Below are 19,175 nucleotides of genomic sequence, written 5' to 3'. Positions count from 1 at the left end.
ATTTGCGGTTAGATTATCATATTTTTTTATTGACAAAAATATAGGCTGCTTCGGCTGATTTTTTTATGCGCACATGTGCCCCTAAATATTTTTTACAGTTCGCACACACCTATTTTTAGTCGCAAATGCGAGTGAAACGCTCGCACTGTCGAGCCCTGATAATGAATGACACCAACATGTAATTGCAGAAAATCACCAGGTATGCCTGTTTATAAGACAATGTTGTATTTAGAGATTTACACATGTAAAGAAAGAGTGATCTATCTTCAGTAGTACAGCCTGTTCAGGTACAATGGAATGGCACAGAAACAGGAAAGACCACTCACCTATAAGAGGAGACTTCTTGGGGCATAAGGGCATGTCATCTCCATGGCCATGTGTTTTGGATAGGTGGGAGAGATTGGCGTATACATCCCCTCCAGCGATGCCTGCTGATGAGTGGTTGCGGCCTGACAGACCAGTGGTGTCAGGCTTGCGGAAGATGCGGATGAAGTAGGAGACCCTCTTTTGATACCCCTCTCGGGACAGCAGTGCCATGACTACCAACTGGATCCCCAAGAACATGAAAAGGTAGCGCCATTTGGATTGGATACTGACCATGGTGACGGCCACGTGTTGTCAAACCAACAAAGGTTCAGAGGAGGCAGTGCAGAAAGTCACGGTCTGGCGCAACCTTACTCTAAGTGAATTAATGTTGGGACTATATAAGCTCTCCCCGAGCAGAAACTAAATTAAAAAAAAAATTATAAAAAGTGATGATTGTCAACTGTGTATTTGATGGAGGCTGGTGTTGTGTCTGTTAACACCTACACACAAAGTAAAATATACTATGTACCTTCTTTAAAATATGGCAACACACATTGAATGTGAAAGTTACTGTATGTTACATGCAATAATCTGTGGCAGTTTGGAGTATGAATATAAAGCAAGATGATTAAAAAAATAGACAAAAAGTAACAGAAAAAGGCACTTCTGGTAGGGTGTAAATGAAAAAAGACCCCAAAGGAGAGGAAAAATAGAAAAATACTCTAAACCAAGAGAAAAAGTCTTGTCTACTTTTCTGTGTTTCACTGCATTCCTCGCTGCAGACCACTATGTGGCAAATATCTCCAAAGTTGACTCTTGGTCCAATTTGTGATTGGCGTGGGGCGGTAATGCCAGTCCCACATCATGTAGTTTCACCCCCATTGAATTCCATCCGTTGCCCTGTGAAGCTCATTCTCCTGCGGTCAAATAAATGGCAGCGTCAGTGTCTCTCACTCACTGGCTTGCTCGCTCTCTCTTCCTCCCTTTGTGAGCTTTATGCTGCCTTCTGTTCTCCCTCATGTGCTCTCCTGAGGGAGGCCTCTGCAACAACAACAGCCGCCATGACAAAAGGGAGCATATGCAGCCGTATAGGCCCTATACTTTACAGAGGATTACACAGCTTCCATCGACTCACTGGCTGACTGGCTGGAGAGACAGGGGGAGTGGACCATGACCACTGTGGGAGGAGTGGTCAGAGGGTTGTGTGTGTGTGTGTGTGTGTGTGGAGAGTCAGGCTGAGAGAAAAAGAAATGGGGGAGGAGATGGAGGAAGAGGAGGAGGAGGAGGGAGAGCTTTGATTCCAATTGCTATTGTCCTATAATGATGCAATCCACAGCTCTGAGACACTTCACGCAGCTCACTGCGCTGGCAGCCACTAGGCTCACTGGATGGACAGGAACTGGACCAGTCACTCCACAGCTCTGAAAAGACAAAGAGGAGGAGGGAGTTACATCGACTGACCCCTTTGGTTCAAACTGTTGACATCAGCGATTTTGTACTTACAGCAGAATGCTTTTCCCATACAAACAATGACTGATTGTGTGCAATAAAGGCCCAACAAATGGTTTGTGTTTGTTTACATGGAGACTCAACAGCACAGTTGGACAGCCTTGACTAATCAGGCCCAGCGTGGGCTCCAGTGCAGATGCCTCCCCAAAGAGAGGCCTGCTGCCCACAGCCGATGGCAGAGGAGAAGCCATGCATCAACGTGTGGATTAAACTTCCTAGTTCTAGAGCCAACTAACTCAGTGGCTCCGTTTCTGCAGGCTGCAGCAATGTGGTGTTTGCTGACCTTGCATAACCCCTTAACCTGCTCTGTTGCTGTCTACTGCAGTGTCCAACACATCCTCGGTCGCAGATCAATTAGTTCTCGTTAAAGAAGCCAGCCTCAGACCACTAATCCTAATCCCACTGATTGCTACGAGACTGGTGGAGAGACTAAGAGACTGATAGAAAGAACAGTGACCAGAACAGCTTCCAACCTGTCACCTACGCATTTTAAAGTTACTGATTTAACAGCTTTGATTTAATTCCCAAAAGTCAATATTTGTTAAAGTCGACCCATTGCGCTGAATGAAAGGTCTAAAACCATGCAGAGCTGCAATGTCTCCTAATGCACTTGGACTTAACAGCTTTAAGTCATAAAGGCCTATCATTTCAGCGATGACAGATGGCTTGTTTACCACACATTTTATTTATTTACTCATTTTAATCTTTGCTTGACTAATGTTTACGTTATGCGCCCTAAAGTGAACAGCTTTAATGCCAGTTGTATTTATTCCTACTGAATCATTAGTATGGTGTTGACATCTTTAGCCCTTAGAGCATGTCTTGCTAATTACACGGGAAAAAAACAATGCGTTCATTTGCAGCCATCTTTCAGACACATTCTACAGAAACAGGTACATTTCACACAGCTTAAGATAGAGAGACAAGGAAAGAGAGAAAAGAGACAGTTAAGACAAAAAGATAAAAAAAAAAACATAACGAGAGAAAGATGACTCGACTCTGTTGCAATTTGTTTTCAGTAATTATTAGCAATACTAGTGTTGATAATTTAAAAATACAACCACTTATTCTGCTATATTTCATACTATGTTGACATCTAGTTTTTATGGATGTTTATAGATGTGCAAAGCCATGTAGTTATATAAGAGATCACACTGATGATAAATTGGAATCTGTTGAATAACAGAGTCAATCAGTGTCATCACATTCCTGTGTTTCCTCACTGAAGAGGGCGAGTAAACCGTAATTGTTATTGCAACTGGCAGGAAATAGTAACATCTACAAACCATGTTTCATTTAATTGAGAAAACTACAACTGAAACACACAGCCCACTTGATCAACTACCCAGATATACTGATGACATCTGACAAACTCGTGCGCACTGAACTGTAGTGTTTACGTGTTTCTGCGTTTTGCTTTGACAGCTGACTGCGAGGATTTTCAGTTCAAGGATGATAAAGGTTTTTCTCTGAGGGGATATGTGGATCAAAAAGGAGAGGAAAGCCTCTGCTTGCCGCTGCAGATGATTTTCATCTGCATGAGGAGCTGTGAGCAGATGGGAGATTGACCTCTCTCCCTTTGCCTGGCCTCTATAATAACCCCATAGATTATGGATATGGTTTATAAAGATCATGCCATAAAGATTTATCCCACAGCAGGGAAATTTAACTCCACCACTCAGAGCTGTGATCCAGAACACACACACAAAAGAAAAGTGACCTGGAAAACACTAATCGTTTTTTTAAATAATGACAAAGACTTGCTAAGAGGTTAATGGTCTTCCAGGCTTGCTAGATAAATACAAATGATTAAACCTCTCAAGGACAATACATGGCTGATAAGATCAATGTGGTGTGCAGGTTTGAGTCTATACACGACTAAGCATTGTGCATTAGGAAACCCCCCAGGGACTGAATTAAAACTTTCTGTGACACCCCCTTCCCATTCTCCCATATTCAAGCATCACATTTGTCTGTAATGAGATATATGTAGGCCTATGTATTCACAAAGGGGAAACTGATAAGTCTGGTTTGCTTTAATGCTTGGGGGCCATATTGTGCTTCAGCTGGCTTATACAGTGAGAGAACTTGGCAGCAGGCACCTCCTTCAACAAAGCTCAGGCACTGACTTAACACGCATATAAAAGAGATCCAGTGACTAGATGGAGGCGAATCTTTCTGTGTTAGCTAAAGGGCTGAGGGGTGAACCAAACACAGAGAAGGACAAAGCAAACTAAGAGGAGCTGGAGGGGGAGAGGGAAAGCAGCCAATAGTCTGGTTACACTATGTTCTTTTGACTTCATTGTCTCTCCTGCACGGATATCCTCCCCTTCTACATTTAGAATTTCAAAAGAGGCAGGTTTGGCATGACGTAACATACTTCAGCACACCAAAGCGAGCCTTTTCTGGTCTTGTTCCCAGCACCCCCGCTTGCCTCTTTTTTATTTTTTTATTTATTTTTTTTACCTCACAATGTGTGCTTTAAAGAGAGTGATGGCACATAACAGCCAACAAATGGGACCTTTCCTTTCCTGCCCATGGGGCATTAATATTGCATATATATGGTATGTCCACATGGATGCTTACACACACATGAGTGAATACAAGAGGAGCCAACGGGGCTAGCATGGGGGTTAGAATGAAGCGGCAACAAGAATATAAGAGGGGATGGGGGCATAGAGAATGGGAGTTATATATATAGATCATCATCCAGGGAGTAATAGCTTATGCACTGCTGTTCAAATCCTAAAGGGACATCATAGCACTCGTGCACAGCCCATTGACAGTCATAACAGCCCCAGAGGGAGATAAACGAGCAGCCAAACCAAGTCTCAGAGAGGGTAACCACAGAAGAGGGTTACCTAGCCAGACATTCCTATTGAGGCTATACTGGCACCAATACTTAATTCACTTTTCCTCTTTATTCTGCCCTTTTTTTATTCCTCTCCAACTGTCAAAGCAGCTCATTCCCTGGACTCATGCTGATCAGCGACATTTAAGCACAAATCATATTTTCAACAGTAACAGTCATTTATTACCTGCCGTGGTTTATTTTATAGTTGGTGGCTATCTGAGCCAGAAATTCCAGGCACAGCTGGTTCACATCAAATGTGCAGAGTACAGAGCAGAGATGTGGCCCATCCATGTTTGACTACAAAGCTATTCTACGATGGAAAATCGTCTGCAGCTGATTTCAAGGCAGCTGTTCTTCAAAGTGTTATTGCAAGAAAGGGAAACAAATGCTATTAAGTGCTTGTTATTGATTTCTTAAGTCCTCAGAGGCAAGAGCCAACGCATGTAAAGCAAAAAAAGGCACCATCATTTCAGCAAACACTGACAAGAAAGATAAGAATGCTCAACTCTTGTACTCCAAGTATGTTTTACCAAAAGGATAGAAAAGCTTGCCACAAAACCCAGACTAGACTGCACTGCCTGATAAGGACCTTAACCTCTTCACCCCACTGAATCACATAGCAAGGTTCTGCATTAGGAGGATGAAGCCTTCACATCTGTCTGAGTGGGTCATCAGTTCGATATGTGCAAAGCTATCGAGGATGAGCGAGGGCTTTCCAGCCTTAAATGTGTGACCTTCCTGTTAAATCTGCTAAACCCTAACTACTGTTAGTCGGGGGAAAGTCCATCAAATCCCACTCGCTTTTGCACAGATTCACTTTGTGCTTTTATTCAGGAAAACAGCAGAAGACTCCTGCATGCTACAAGAACCTGTTATCCATCTCTCTTAAAATGATATATCCAACTGTGGAAAACAGATGAAGGTAGCAGGACACAACAAACACACATCTAACAATAAAATGACAGAAGAGCAAGCATTAAAACTGACAGTCAAAAGGAGAAATTACTTCAAAGCACAGTCTCCTGGGTCTCTTTCAACAAAAAGATTGCATGGCAGAAAGACAAGTGCTCTTTTAAAATAAACGGTCACAGTCAGAGTGCATTTATTAACACACTACTGAAAATAAAATGTAATCATCACAGATAGTCTGAGATTACTCTCAGAGAGCTCCCAACTAAAAACTAAAAACTTCCAGCAAGGAGTCCCAGTTCAGAGGTGATTAAGGAAATCTTTTATCTTAGTCAGAAGGTGTGTTTGAACCCATTGCTATGGTTAATGCCTTATTTTAAAAGGTATGATTGGTTGTCACAGACATGCCTATTGGTGAGCTTGCAAGGTGTGGACATCCAGTGAAAATCGTTGGAATTGAGAGTGATTATTGGTCGCCTGATTAATTGCTAAAAAGACAGTTTTACTAAACCAAACCAAACAACCTTATTTCACAAATGTTGGGCCTCATTCATCGATACCATTTGTCTGCCTGCTTAACACAATGTAATGTCATACACACATGGACATATCTCCACCATAGTAATCTTAAGATAAAAAAAAAACTTAGGAATAGGTTGGAGGACTTAAAAGAGTTTCTAAAGCACAGGAGAAAATAGTAGAAAGACAAAGAGCAGTGTTTGACATAAGCAATGGCCTGATGACCTGGGGCCAATCAAAAAGTATGTCGGGCAAGTTGACTGACTAGTCACAGGCCCGCTCGGGCCAGTGACGCTGTAAGGCTTTTTTTGTTTGTTTGTTTTTTAACCGCGCCACATGTCAGAGCTCAGTGAGACACTCTATACTCAGCATGCCCGAGAAGCTAACTTACTCAGTACCTCAGTAGGCTAATATATATCTGGCTGTCAGGGGAACAACTCCAGCGGGAAACGTGCCGGTGCGCTTGTGCGTCTACGACAACGTGGACACCGCTGCCAGGTATATTTCTCTCCAACGTGCATTCGCTGACCAATAAACTGGATGAACTTAAGCTACTGATGGTGAAAAACGGAGACTTTTCTACATCTGCAGTTTTGTGCTTTACAGAGACGTGGCTGTGTGGCTCGCCACCGAACTCTGCGCAGCAGCTGGCAGGCTTCCAACTCTTCAGAGCGGATCGTAACACTGAACGTTGTGGCAAAACTAAAGGTGGAGGTATCTGTTTTTACATAAACAGTGGCTGGTGTAATGACGTGACAGTGATCCAGCAGCACTGCTCTCCTGATCTGGAATCTTTTTTCATCAACTGCAAACCTTTTTACTCCCCCGTGAATTTGCTTCATTCATTCTGGTTGGTGTTTACATCCCACTGCAGGCCAACGTGCAGGAGGCACTGCGCACGCTCGCCGACTAGATACTGTGTGTGGAGCGGACTTACCCAGACTTATTATTTTAATAAGTTATTGTCCTTGGTGACTTCAACAAAGGTAACCTCACCCATGAACTCCCCAAATACAAACAGTTTATCTGACAGAGAGAAGAATATCCTGGATCACTACACAGCTGTTAACAACGCCTATCACACCGTCCCCCACGCTGCACTGGGCCACTCTGACCACGCCACCGTCCACCTGATTCCCTCATACAGGCAGAAGTTAAAGCTCTGTAAACCTGTTGAGAGGTAATCTAAGAAGTGGAGCAGTGATGCTGTAGAGGGTCTCCAGGCGTGTTTGGACACTACTGACTGGGGTGTTTTCAGGACCGCCACCAATAGTCTGGATGAGTACACAGAGGCTGTGACATCATACATCAGCTTCTGTGAGGACTGCTGTATATACCATCACGCACTACGGTGAGGTATAATGGAGTTAAATGAAATGAAATGAAATGAAATTAAGTTTTATAGACATTTTTTCTCTCTCTCTTTTTTTACTTGGGCCAATAAGAATATACAAGGGGCCAGTGAACCTCTGAACTACTGGCCCGGGGGGCCAGTGGGAAAAAATGTTATGTTGAACACTGCAAAGAGGTAGCAGAAATATGACAGTGAGGTAATGAAACGTTACAGATTCGATCTTGCAGGGATAATGTTTGTGGTCAATCTTATTAGAAAAGCACTCACATTTCCCATCCAATGCAATAATGCCAGAAATTAAAGTGATCACAGCACTAACATATTTGTCAACAGTGCAGCAGTGATGACTTGTATCTGTCTCAGCTTTACACAGGCTGAGTGATTGCACTAACAATTACAGAACTTTAACAGTCTCATATTGTGACGAAGTTCCTTTCATTCTCACTGGGTGTCCACACCTTGCTGGCTCAAAAACGGGCAACCAATCACACACCCTTTTATGAATGCATGTAACAACGCGGCTCCTAAACCATGACACAAGACAGGACACACACAGTCATGAGGTGTGTTAATCAGTGTTATCAAAGTGTCAGCAGATGCATGAGTGAGTGAGTGAGTGATGAATGAACGTTGTTGTGCAAAATTACTAACAAAGAAGCCAACCAAACAAGAGGATGGTGCTGACAGAGGGGACTGGAACAGCCAGGTCTTAAATAAGCTACCCCTGAGAGACAGACCAGGGGCTCCCACTTGCACTTCTAAACTCCACCTACCAGGGACCTGCAACAAAACACGGACAGACAAAGAAAGGGGAAAACACACCTAGCAGGCCCTGCTAAAGCAGGAGGGCCATTACAAGGCATCATACCTGGCAATGGGATCCACCACACCTCCTCACTAAGGTTTCAGTTTCTATCCCTTTCTTGCTCAGAGATATTCTGAAAGTGATTTTTCCAAAGCACTCACAATGTAAGGAGTTCCTCCAAGTGATGGAATTCTAGGAAAAAAATCTTAGCATTATGATGTTTTCTTAGAATTTTCCCTTAAAGTTAAGACTAAATCCTGGTCCTTAAGAGACCTCCTAGGGTGTACAATGTTAGGAGAAGGGAGAGACTTTTAAGAGGCTCCCACCCAAGCCAATAACACTATAACTCCAGAAATAAAGTGACCACAACACTAAGATATTTGAGAACTGGAAAAATGCAACTGTACAGCAGTGATATCAATGGTGTTCATTATGTCTTCAGTTTCTGATAATGACTTTAGTTGTTCTTTTACCTCAGACATGTGTTAGGATGTTACATACCTTGACATGTTTCGGTGGAAACTTCCGCCTTCCTCAGAAGTGTCACTTGGTGGTGGTTGTGACACTGATCTGTCAATCAGCTGATATTAGTAAGGCGTGACCATCCTGTCAGCTTTGACAGAATGATCACACCACCTGCTGTCCGCCCGCCGGTGACGAGGGGGCATACATGCTCTCCCACACCTGGAGCAGTGTTCCGGAGAGGTGGCACAACCACCACCAAGTGTTTGTCTCAACATTTACAGGATGTCCACACCTTACATGTTCACAAAAAGGTTACCAAACACACCTTTTTAAAGTATGCATCACACCTAGCAAAAGGGTCAACCACAGCTCCTCACTAAGGTGAATGTTTCTGTCCCTTCCTTGCTTAGAATTGCACTGAAATGTTTCCTGAATCACTTCTTCTGCTATTGCTTGGGTGGAAGATATCAGTGTATCTCTAATGAGATCGGCCACAAACATTATCCCTGCATGTTCTAATCTGTAGCGTTTCATTAACTCCCTGTCATTCAGCATTATTTCTCCTACCTCGTTGTCTTTCTGCCATATTCTCCTCTGCTAAAGAAACTCATCAACCTCTTAAGTCCTCCTGCCTACTCCTACAGTTTTTCATCTTAGGAGCTCTCCTACGGGCTGACATGCTTTGTGAATAACTTTTATCTTTATCAGGATCTGGTCTTAACAGTAAGGGCAGATTCTTGACAAAACATTGTAATGTAAGAGTTTTCCTTGAATTGCATCATCAGAAGCAACTCCTTGTCCTAGGAAGCTTTATAAATAGGGCCAAGGGGTCGTATTTTCAAACATTCTGAGAATACTCAGAGCTCCAAACTTAGCCTAAAAAATTATAGCCAGGAGTCCTAGCTAAGGAATGATTTAGGAAAATTCTAAGAGTAATTCTCAGCAAGAAAGGGACAAAAACTTTTACCTTACTCAGGAGGTGTGGTTGACCCCACTGCTCGGTATTATGCTTTCTTTTAAAAGGTGTGATTGGTTGTCACAGATATGCCCTTTTGTGAACCTACAAGGTGTGGACATCCAGTGGAAATGAAATGAACTGCTTTACAATATGAGACTGTGAAAGTGCTGTCATAATTAGTGTGATCAGTTTGCTGATAGAAGGCTAATTCTGTGGGAAACACTAAGATTTTCTCAGAATTTCATCACTAGGAGAGGACGCTGTCACCACCATGCTTCATCCTTGGGTTGGTATGGGCACGTGATGCCCAATGCCTGATATCCTCTGGACATGACAATTAAAAATGAGACCAAACAGTTAAATCTTGGTTCCATCGGACAAGAGAGTCTTGTTTCTCATAGTCAGAGAGTCCTTTGGGTGCTGTTTTGCAAACTCCAAGTGAGCTTTCTTGTGTCTTTTAATGAGACAGGGCTTCCCTTTGGCCACTCTGCTTTAAAGCCCAGATTGGTGGAGTGTTACAGTGATGATTGTCCTTCTAGAAGTTTCTCCTATCTCCACACTGCCTTTGATGAATATTTGAAAAAATTATTACAACAAAAAACAACACTGTTGTTTCAATTAAGACGAAAGAGGAGGGCTAGCAGAAAATGATTAATTGTGTAAGTTTACAATGCATTTATTTTACCACTCTATTTTACCACTCTGTTTATTTCTAACATTAGTTTTTGGCCAAATTAAAGTGAAACAAATGTTACTGATTGAGCATTATCAGTGATAAATGGGTACCAATGGACTGATCGATTTTCTAATCGGTGCTCTATGAGCTGTAACATACCAGCAATGTAGCAAGTGGACTCAAGCAAATCAGGACCAAGCATAAAAACACAGTTCAAAGTGGTAACGTTATGGTATGGTTTGAAGGAATTATACCACATTTCATATCCAAGTAAACATCATACAGTGAACTATTAATGCTACCTGCGATTTCAGAGAGGGCTTATTTTTAGGAATGCATTTATTGGCTTAACATCAGTATGGGACAATATTCACCTTGTTGACTGCTATCAGCCTCTCAGCAAAAAAAAAAACACCCCAAACAAACAAAAAAAGACATTCACTGATGGTTTTTCTGTTGGGTCACACTGATTTTGTACAGGCTAAGAAGCAGGACTTGAGGCTAATGTTGTCCCTTTGACAACTGAAACTATGTTTGGGACAAACAGAGATCTTGCCCTGGATGCCTTCAGGAGAGGGAATGCAGTAAACCTACTATCAATGTCACTGGATGCATCCTTTTTTCCCCTGATTTGTGCCAATATCTGCAGGAGGAGAGCTACTTAACATTAGCTGTTACGTTATCATGGTGTGTTTCAATGTAAACTTTTAAAAAATTACGTTTTTGGTGAGAAACTTCAATAATTAGAGTTGTTTGAAGGACAAATTGTTGATGTGTTCACAGTAATATAAAATAATTCTTAGAGATGGAATTATTTATATAAAGTAAAAATACTTTTTTTCATGTGAAAGGTTATATTAAAAAAATATCACAAATTTGTACGACTTAATTTGTGCTTATTCAAAGATGGTGTAATGATGGGCTGAATGACTTTGAAACAGTTGTTTTTTTAATAATGAAGATTTTGTTGTTTCCCCAACAACAAAAACAAAAACAAAATAAACAACAAAAACACTGGTCTCTCCTAGCGGCCAAGTTGTTATTTTAACCATCAGTAATGGCCCAGAATTTAACAATCTGTGCATTCCTACTTGTTTTAGAGCCAGTGCAGACAAGTTGACCAGAGAACACTACAAAAACATTCAATAGTTCAGTGAGAGCAAGAACGAAATTGCCAATAAAATAAAACGATATTCTCCTGGTTTACCTTGGCAAAAAATGGAACAAATTCAGTTTGCGCTGCTGTACTTGCATGGCTTTGTTAGATGGCATTATTAATGTAATGTTACGGCACAAGTTGGATCAAGTGCATTTATAACATATTTCCTAAGCTGAGGTCTTTTAGGTCTTCTACAAACACAACGCGCACCACTCTTTCCCTTCTTATCTCTACAAAAGTTTGATCTCCTTCATGTTGCCGCGCTCTGCTCGGCAGTAAACTGGATTTTGCACAATGAAACAGTCGGCACAGGGTGCTGATACTACTAGGCTACTTTGATTGCCATGCATCATAATGAAAAATGCCAGCTAGCTGATTTGCATTAAATCAAACTGGTTTAAGCTCAGAGCTTCAGAGCAGAACTGTGGTACAAAGTCTAAAATGACTGCATTAACTCCCCCTGGAGATTTAACCTTGTCCTCAGTGCACTTTTTTACTGGCAACCATCATTATTGTGTCACACTCTCTACAACATCTACTGCAAGTTGTACAGACAGACACTGAACATATTAAGAGACTTTGCGATTTATTTTTATTGTGCTGAAATACTAAATCCCCATTAGGAATGTGCACAGAAATGGACAGTGGCGTAACCATTAATTAATAATTAATGATGTCATTATGTTATCAGTTTCTCTTAAACAGACCTTAGCTCGAGACAACAAGGTTAAATTCCTCATGATGGGTTTTAAGGGGCTCCAGTTTTGGGGCTACATTTACAAAAACAGCAATACATGACATGCCTGCTGCATTCAAACAGCTGGACAACTGGTCTATGCCATTCTTAAAACGAGTATTTCAACAATTTTAGGAATTGGTGTTTAACACTGCACACAGAAGTGAAACTGATACGGACAGATGTGGTCAGCAGACGTAAATAGCGCTTACACAACAGCATCATCTTTCTTTACTAGGCTGCCACAACATTAGGGAAATATTCCTTACACAAACCACAGTAAGTCTTGTACAACAGACTCAAGATAAAAGCGTTTTTCAGATTCTGTAAACGCAAGCAAGCCCTGTTCTCTCAAGCACCAACCAAGCAAGACCAGGCAATGAAATAATGTGCAAACATGCCCTGAGAAAGGAGGTGTCTGCATGAAAACGAGTGCCAGCGTCCTTGTCATGGCAACCCATCCTAAGCCCTGGCCATTCATCAAGGGTGCAGCTGGTACATGTCTCTATGGCTGTTCCCTTGAGTCCGACTCTGCTGGGACAGACTGCTGAGGAGAGGGTGGAAACAACACATCATCACTCTCCTTCCTCCCACTTTTTCTTCTCGTCTTTCTGCCTTTGGTTGCGCATGCTGTTTCCATAGTGTAGTGTTCACCTCCAGCTATAGCCAACCCACGAGGGATAGCCACTTATCAAATCACAGTAGCTCGCAGTGGGTTGCAAACTTTGTAATGGCAACCGTGGAGGTAAGGAAACCCCCATGTGGCTAGAAAACCCAAAACATAACTGGAGCAACAAGTTACACAAGAAAAAGGACAGTTGACACCACAGATCCTGTACCATTTTGCCTACTTAAACAAAATAAAACAGCCTTGTACTGAGAGCAACCAGGCCTAAAGGGACTGCCAGAATAGCTGCTATCTCATGCAGAAAGATGAAAAAGAACAAAGGTGGTTAAAACTGACATAAAAGAGTCTGACAGCTGATACCAACAACTAAAACTTTGAGGTATAACAGATATTATTTAAGAGAGTTGCATTTTAAGCTTAACATCATATTGGCAAACCTAAGTACACAACATTTAGCCCAGTCTAAACTGGAGTAGATGCTATGGTCTGTCAGGAAAGACCTATGATTGAAAAACTACATCATGATAAAAAAAAACCTCACTTTAGATATTACACAACAGGATTATATTATCACAACCAACCTCATTACCCTCAATACCTGTCAGTGGTCATGTGCAGAGAGGAACCTTTATTCTCTGCCAACAATTACGTAACAGAGACAGAAAACATACAGATGTCAGAAGAGGAGATTGCAAATGGATAGGTGCATTTACAGCTAAATTAGTGCTTACTATTCCTTTTAAAATGGACCAACATATTTACTTTTACATCTAAGCTATTGATACTAACTCAATAACTACGACTGTTAATGTGCGCGTTTGTAATTTATGACAAAAAAGTTTCAAAAACATGTTTTGTGATAAAATTCTATTCATGTCACAGATGTAGCCTGTTTTAATCCTTACCTAGTTGGAGTCCTATTATTTAGGACCGATAAGCCTAACAGTTGCTTTATAGGTATGTATGTGCAGTATTTAACTTCCTCCTGACACATTATATTCACACAGAGGGAGACGCAGACTGTGTGTGTGTGTGTGTGTGTGTACAGAGTGAATCACACTGATCACACAGAATATGTGTGTCACATTTATTTCCACAAAGATAACATCCCGGTGGTCAATAGGTTAAACTACTGGTCCATCTACTAGTGGAAAATTAAAGATCAGTCTTTCTGCACTGGTCCTTTCATTCCTCAAGTATTGACTCAATCGATCTGACAGTTGGGGGGGAGGGGGCCGCCATGCAGAACCTTTTGTTCTGCTGAGGAGTGTTTACATGAAATCATAGGGAAATGAATAGAGATGTAAGAGCCAGCCTGTGAAACCCGTTTCAGCTTTGAGTCAAGTGACTTAATAAGCATGAAATGGCGAAATCGATGAGTATCTTCGACACTGATATTTCAACAGTGACCGTCACCAGCTTTGGCTATCTCGTGAGTTACGTTAGTTAGCTATTAATACACGGATTGGTGTGCCAACTGCACTTGTCAATAAAGTTACTACGAAACTTTTGACTGTGTCGTCATTTAGCTTCTCGCAGTGACACGGGAATTAGCTAACGTTTACGTGAGAGGCGAGCGAACTTTTAAGTGGTCGCGTTAGCTAAAAGTTGTGAAAACATTTTGGGGAGTGACGTAATTTGAGCTGACCAACTCACATTGGCTTTAACAATGTTGGCTGTGAAGCTACTCGAGACTCCAGATCAATAAAACACACTTTGAATAAACCCAGAGAAATCGTGTGTCTTCCATTGTTTCTGCCACACGTTTAAACCGCACGTTAACGCTATACATCGCAGTGTTTTGTAACGGCTCTTACTTTTAAGTGAAGCTAACTATCTTTCAACTGTCGCGTGACCAACATGAACACGTTTACCCAAACTAGAAGATAACATACCACACTTTAAAGACACATAATCCTTTTAACACAGCGGTGGAAACTGTTCTCACCCAAACTTCGCTATGACTGTTCCTCGCCAGCTGTGTCTCGGGGTAGACGAGCCAAGCCGAGCCGAGCTAGCGGCTGCGGGTGAACTGGCGTTAGTTAGCTGGCTAGCTAGCTAGCAGTCACACACACGGTTCTGCTTTTTGGTTTCTTTAAGCCACGTATTTAACTGTTTTAGTCTTACCAGATGTGCTGTTTTAATCCATTGGCAGGTTGAGGAGCTATGACACGTCGATATCCATGGCAGTACCCTCCCTCCTCCGTATTTCCGATATGTTTTGAAGTTGATGCTCTGTGGTCTCTGAGAGCGAATGAGCACAGTCAGTGTCGCACAGCCGTTTTCCCCTCCCCTTCACTGGAAACCCCAAATTACACTAAGCACCTAAAGAGCTCAAATTTCGCTTTCTCCTCACGAGAAAATTATTAGCAAATAATATTCGCATTCTCATAGTTAATTGCAGTGGTAGTGGCTCTGCCACTGTAATCTTTTTCCATGGGCTCAGCTGTGGTGGTACTACTTTAATAAGCGGTATAACTTCCGTCTATAAGATAACATCAGTGGGTAGTGTTAGGCCCATATATTCCACAGTGACTCTGACAACCCATTTTCTCTGTAAACATATCTCTAAAGGTGCTATTGACGTGAAATTTTCACCAGACGTTGGTAACTACCCAAGTAATCAATTCATACAAAGAAACCAAAACAAATAACCTCAGAAATTAAGTTATGTGTAATAATGTGAAATGACACTGTTATAAAGTATTGAATACGCTTACTTAAATTTATTTAATGCTTCTTACAACCTTTGTTGGTAATGACAGCTTCAAGACGCCTCCTGTATGGAGAAACTAGTGGCATGTATTGCTCAGGTGCAAACAGTCTTCAAACCTTGAAGGTACCGTGGGCCTCTTCATGAACTCCGATCTTTAGGTCTTTCCATAGATTTTCAATTGGATTCAAGTCAGCTGATTGGATGGGCCATTCTAGCAGCTCTATTTTCTTTCTCCGAAACCAGTTGAGAGTTTCCTCGGCCGTGTGTTTGATATCATTGTCTTGCTGAAATGTCCACCCTCGTTTCGTCTTCATCATCCTGATAGATGGCAGCAGATTTTTTTTTTTTATCAAGAATGTCTTGGTACATTTTTCCATTCATCCTTTCTTCAATTATATTAAGTTTGCTAGTACCGTATGCTGAAAAACAGCCCCACACTATGATGTTGCCACCTCCAAACTTCACTGTTGGTATGGTGTTTTTGGGGTGATGTGCAGTGCCATTTGTCCATATAGAGAAAGAAAACAAAGCTGCTAGAATGGCCCATCCAATCAGCTGACTTGAATCCAATTGAACATCTATGGAAAGAACTACAGTTTAGAGTTCATGAAGAAGATTTGAAGACTGTGTGGAAGAATGGGTCAAAATCACACCTGAGCAATGCATGCAACTTGTTTCTCCATACAGGAGGCATCTTGAAGCTGTCATTACCAACAAAGGCTTTTGTACGAATTATTAAATAAATTTCAGTAAGCGTGTTTGATACTTTTTCCCTGTGTCATTTCACATTATTACACAAAACTTAATGTCTGAACTTATTCGTTTTGGTTTCATTGTATATATGGATTACTTGGGTTGTTACCAACATCTGGTGAAAATTTCATGTCAGTAGCACCTTTAGAAATATGTTTACTGAGAAAAATTGTGACGTGTTCAATACTTATTTTCCCTGCTGTATATGGGATATATCTACCCCTTTCCCAACCATTTACATTATGCCCACTTATCAGCCAAAAAGCCACTGTAATATCAAGGAGAGTGTGCCTACTTCCTTCTTCCCACACATACCTCATAAGCTAAAATCTACACTTCCACTACACCACCTGCAAAGCCAACAAACTTTAGATAAAGAGTCATAAAAATGAAGCCCTTAACAGTAAAGGGAGGTTATTACATAGCTATGGTAAAAAGCAAATATATTGAGCCTGTAAAACAGGTGAAAATGAGGACTTTAGACTTACTGGCTGACTTTAAAGACTTTATTTGAGACAGCCTGAAGACTTAATATGACCTGAGACTTTAAAGCCAAAACATGATCCGTCTTAACCCGGGAAAATCCTTGAGAAATGAAAAATGAGACAGCAGCAAACACGCCTTGAATAGCTGTGCCACATAGTTTGTGTACTTTATGGCTTATTACCCAGAATGTGACTTTAAACAAGGTAAAAATAACAGAACAAATAACTTCCATCTCTACAAATCTTACAACAAACAAAAGCGGACTACGCCATAAACCAGGGGTGTCAAATATACAGCCCAAGGGCCAGAACTGGCCTGCTAAAGGGTCCAATCCGACCCACTGGATGACCTTGCACACCTAATAGTGATGCACTTGTGAAGGCTAATCGGTGCCAGGTTTCAGGAGCAAGTTAAACATTGAGTCATTTTCTTCATGTAAAATGCCAATAATACATTTATTTTCTTTCACTTTAGTTTGGTGTGGTGTTGTAAGGATTACTACACACAAGTAGAAATGTATGGATTAATGCATATGTAATGACTGTGAATAGCAGACTGACTGTGGAACAACTGAGAAATATTATTGAAATTGCATTTATTCTTCTGAAGACATCACAGTCATCTGTTTTGTAAATTGATTAGCGTTTTTTAAAAATGTACTTCTTTAAACAATTTGGAGCTATTTATAGGATATTAGGCAAAAGTTTTATGGCTCCAGCCCACCTGTGATCAAGTCAGCCTGAATGTGGCCTATGAACTAACATGAGTTTGACACCGCTGCCTTAAAATTTAGCTGTTCATGCTTCATTAGACAGTGTCACCACAATAGGTTATCCTGCAACATGATGATTAACAAAAGTGCTATCAAATGGCACTTGTATTTGTGCATTTATGAAGTCATCATTATTGACAGTGTTTAAATAAAGCCACATGTTCTAGAACAGGACAGAGAAACCCCAAAAGAAAACAAATATTTCACATCTCATACAAGAGATTACATTTCATTCTTAAGGTAAGTACAGCCATTTACTTTTGATTAATTAATTTCACTGGTCATAATCAGTGGTGGAAAGAAACTAAGTACATATACTCAAGTATACTGTACTTATTTACACTTGCTTTACGGAAGTATTTGCAATTGTTTGCTACATTATACTTTTACTCTACTGCAATTCAAATGAGTATCTTTTATTTTTTACTTCACCTCATTTATTTGATAGCTTAAGGTACTAGTTAGGTGACTTTGGAGCAAAACGTAAACATGAATGCATCAACAATTATAATCCAATAATAGAAAATGTTTTTCTGAAATGGGCCATCCTGCTTAATAACTACTTTAACTTTTAGTACTTTACTATATTTTTACAGAGTAGTGCTGCTTTTTACTTCAGTGAAAGATCTGAGTACTTCTTCCTCCTCTGATTATACATACCAGAGGGAAATTTTAAGTTCTGACTTAAGAAAAGCCTAACAAATAATGTATATTATATTCAAAAATACAAAAAAATACTAACCACTTGTGGTTGTCGGTACACTTGATTTTGATCTTGCCTATGTTTTTGTTGGGACAGATTTAGCAAAATGGCTGTCCAACCACCTGTGTACAAGTTGTTTCATCTCAGGCCCTCAGCAGCTCAAACCAGCATGGATGCTTTGGTGTCAGCCTTGTGGTGTAGACTCTTCCCTGGACAGTACTACGGACAAAACCACAGGCTGGATCACCTTTTTGCCAGGATGACTCTCTGGCCAGAACTGGTAACCCTGCAGCTCTGTCCCTATTATTTTGACCAGGTCACTTACAGCCTTCCTACCAGAGACCAAGTGAAACACATGTGGGTACCACTACTTTTGATTTCCACTGTGATTTCTACATTAAGTCATATTCAGGGGGGTTCACAGTTTTTCATCACTCCCCAGCCTTTGTTTTAATCTACTTTATAGTTTGGGATGTACAATTGAAACTTAGAATCTCTCCTTATTTTAATTGAATTAAATGTACTATATAAAAGTCAAGCTATTCCTGAAGGGACTTTGATCCTTAACCCGTCAATGAAATCCATAATACTGTGGTCATATTTGCTGTGCTGCTTGGTGTGCATTTGTTGTAGTAACACTGCAGCTTGGGTGCTATAATGAGAGATCTTCCCCCCACTTGTGGTCTAAAGGGAGCACTGCAACCTCAGGCTGCACATCTTCGACTCCTGGGCAAACTTAAAACAAGAGAGGCAGAGAGCCAAAGTGCAGCACGGAAGATGCCATTCAAGCACGAATCGAGAGGCCCGGCCCAGCACTGGCATCACCTTGAGTCGACTCTGTCAATTCCAAGATCGAAACACTGGCAG

At 41.1% G+C, this 19,175-nt stretch overlaps 1 protein-coding gene across 1 annotated transcript in view; it reads right to left on the bottom strand.

Annotated features, from left to right (window-relative positions):
- Positions 1 to 15,164, bottom strand: part of si:dkey-199f5.8 (beta-1,4-galactosyltransferase 3) — a 28,291-nt gene extending 13,127 nt beyond the window's left edge. Inside the window, exons 1-2 of the mRNA XM_050046579.1 lie at positions 15,006 to 15,164; positions 327 to 1,727 (exon numbers count right to left, since the gene is read on the bottom strand). Coding sequence (XP_049902536.1) covers positions 327 to 600 — 274 coding nt within the window. The 5' untranslated portion in view covers positions 601 to 1,727; positions 15,006 to 15,164. The remainder of the gene's footprint in view (positions 1 to 326; positions 1,728 to 15,005) is intronic.
- Positions 15,165 to 19,175: the final 4,011 nt, after the last annotated feature.

This window comes from Epinephelus moara, chromosome 6 (genome assembly GCF_006386435.1).
Source record: "Epinephelus moara isolate mb chromosome 6, YSFRI_EMoa_1.0, whole genome shotgun sequence".
Taxonomy (NCBI): domain Eukaryota; kingdom Metazoa; phylum Chordata; class Actinopteri; order Perciformes; family Serranidae; genus Epinephelus; species Epinephelus moara.
Note: the sequence above shows the minus strand (reverse complement) of the source record. Positions and strands in the feature narration are given on the sequence as shown.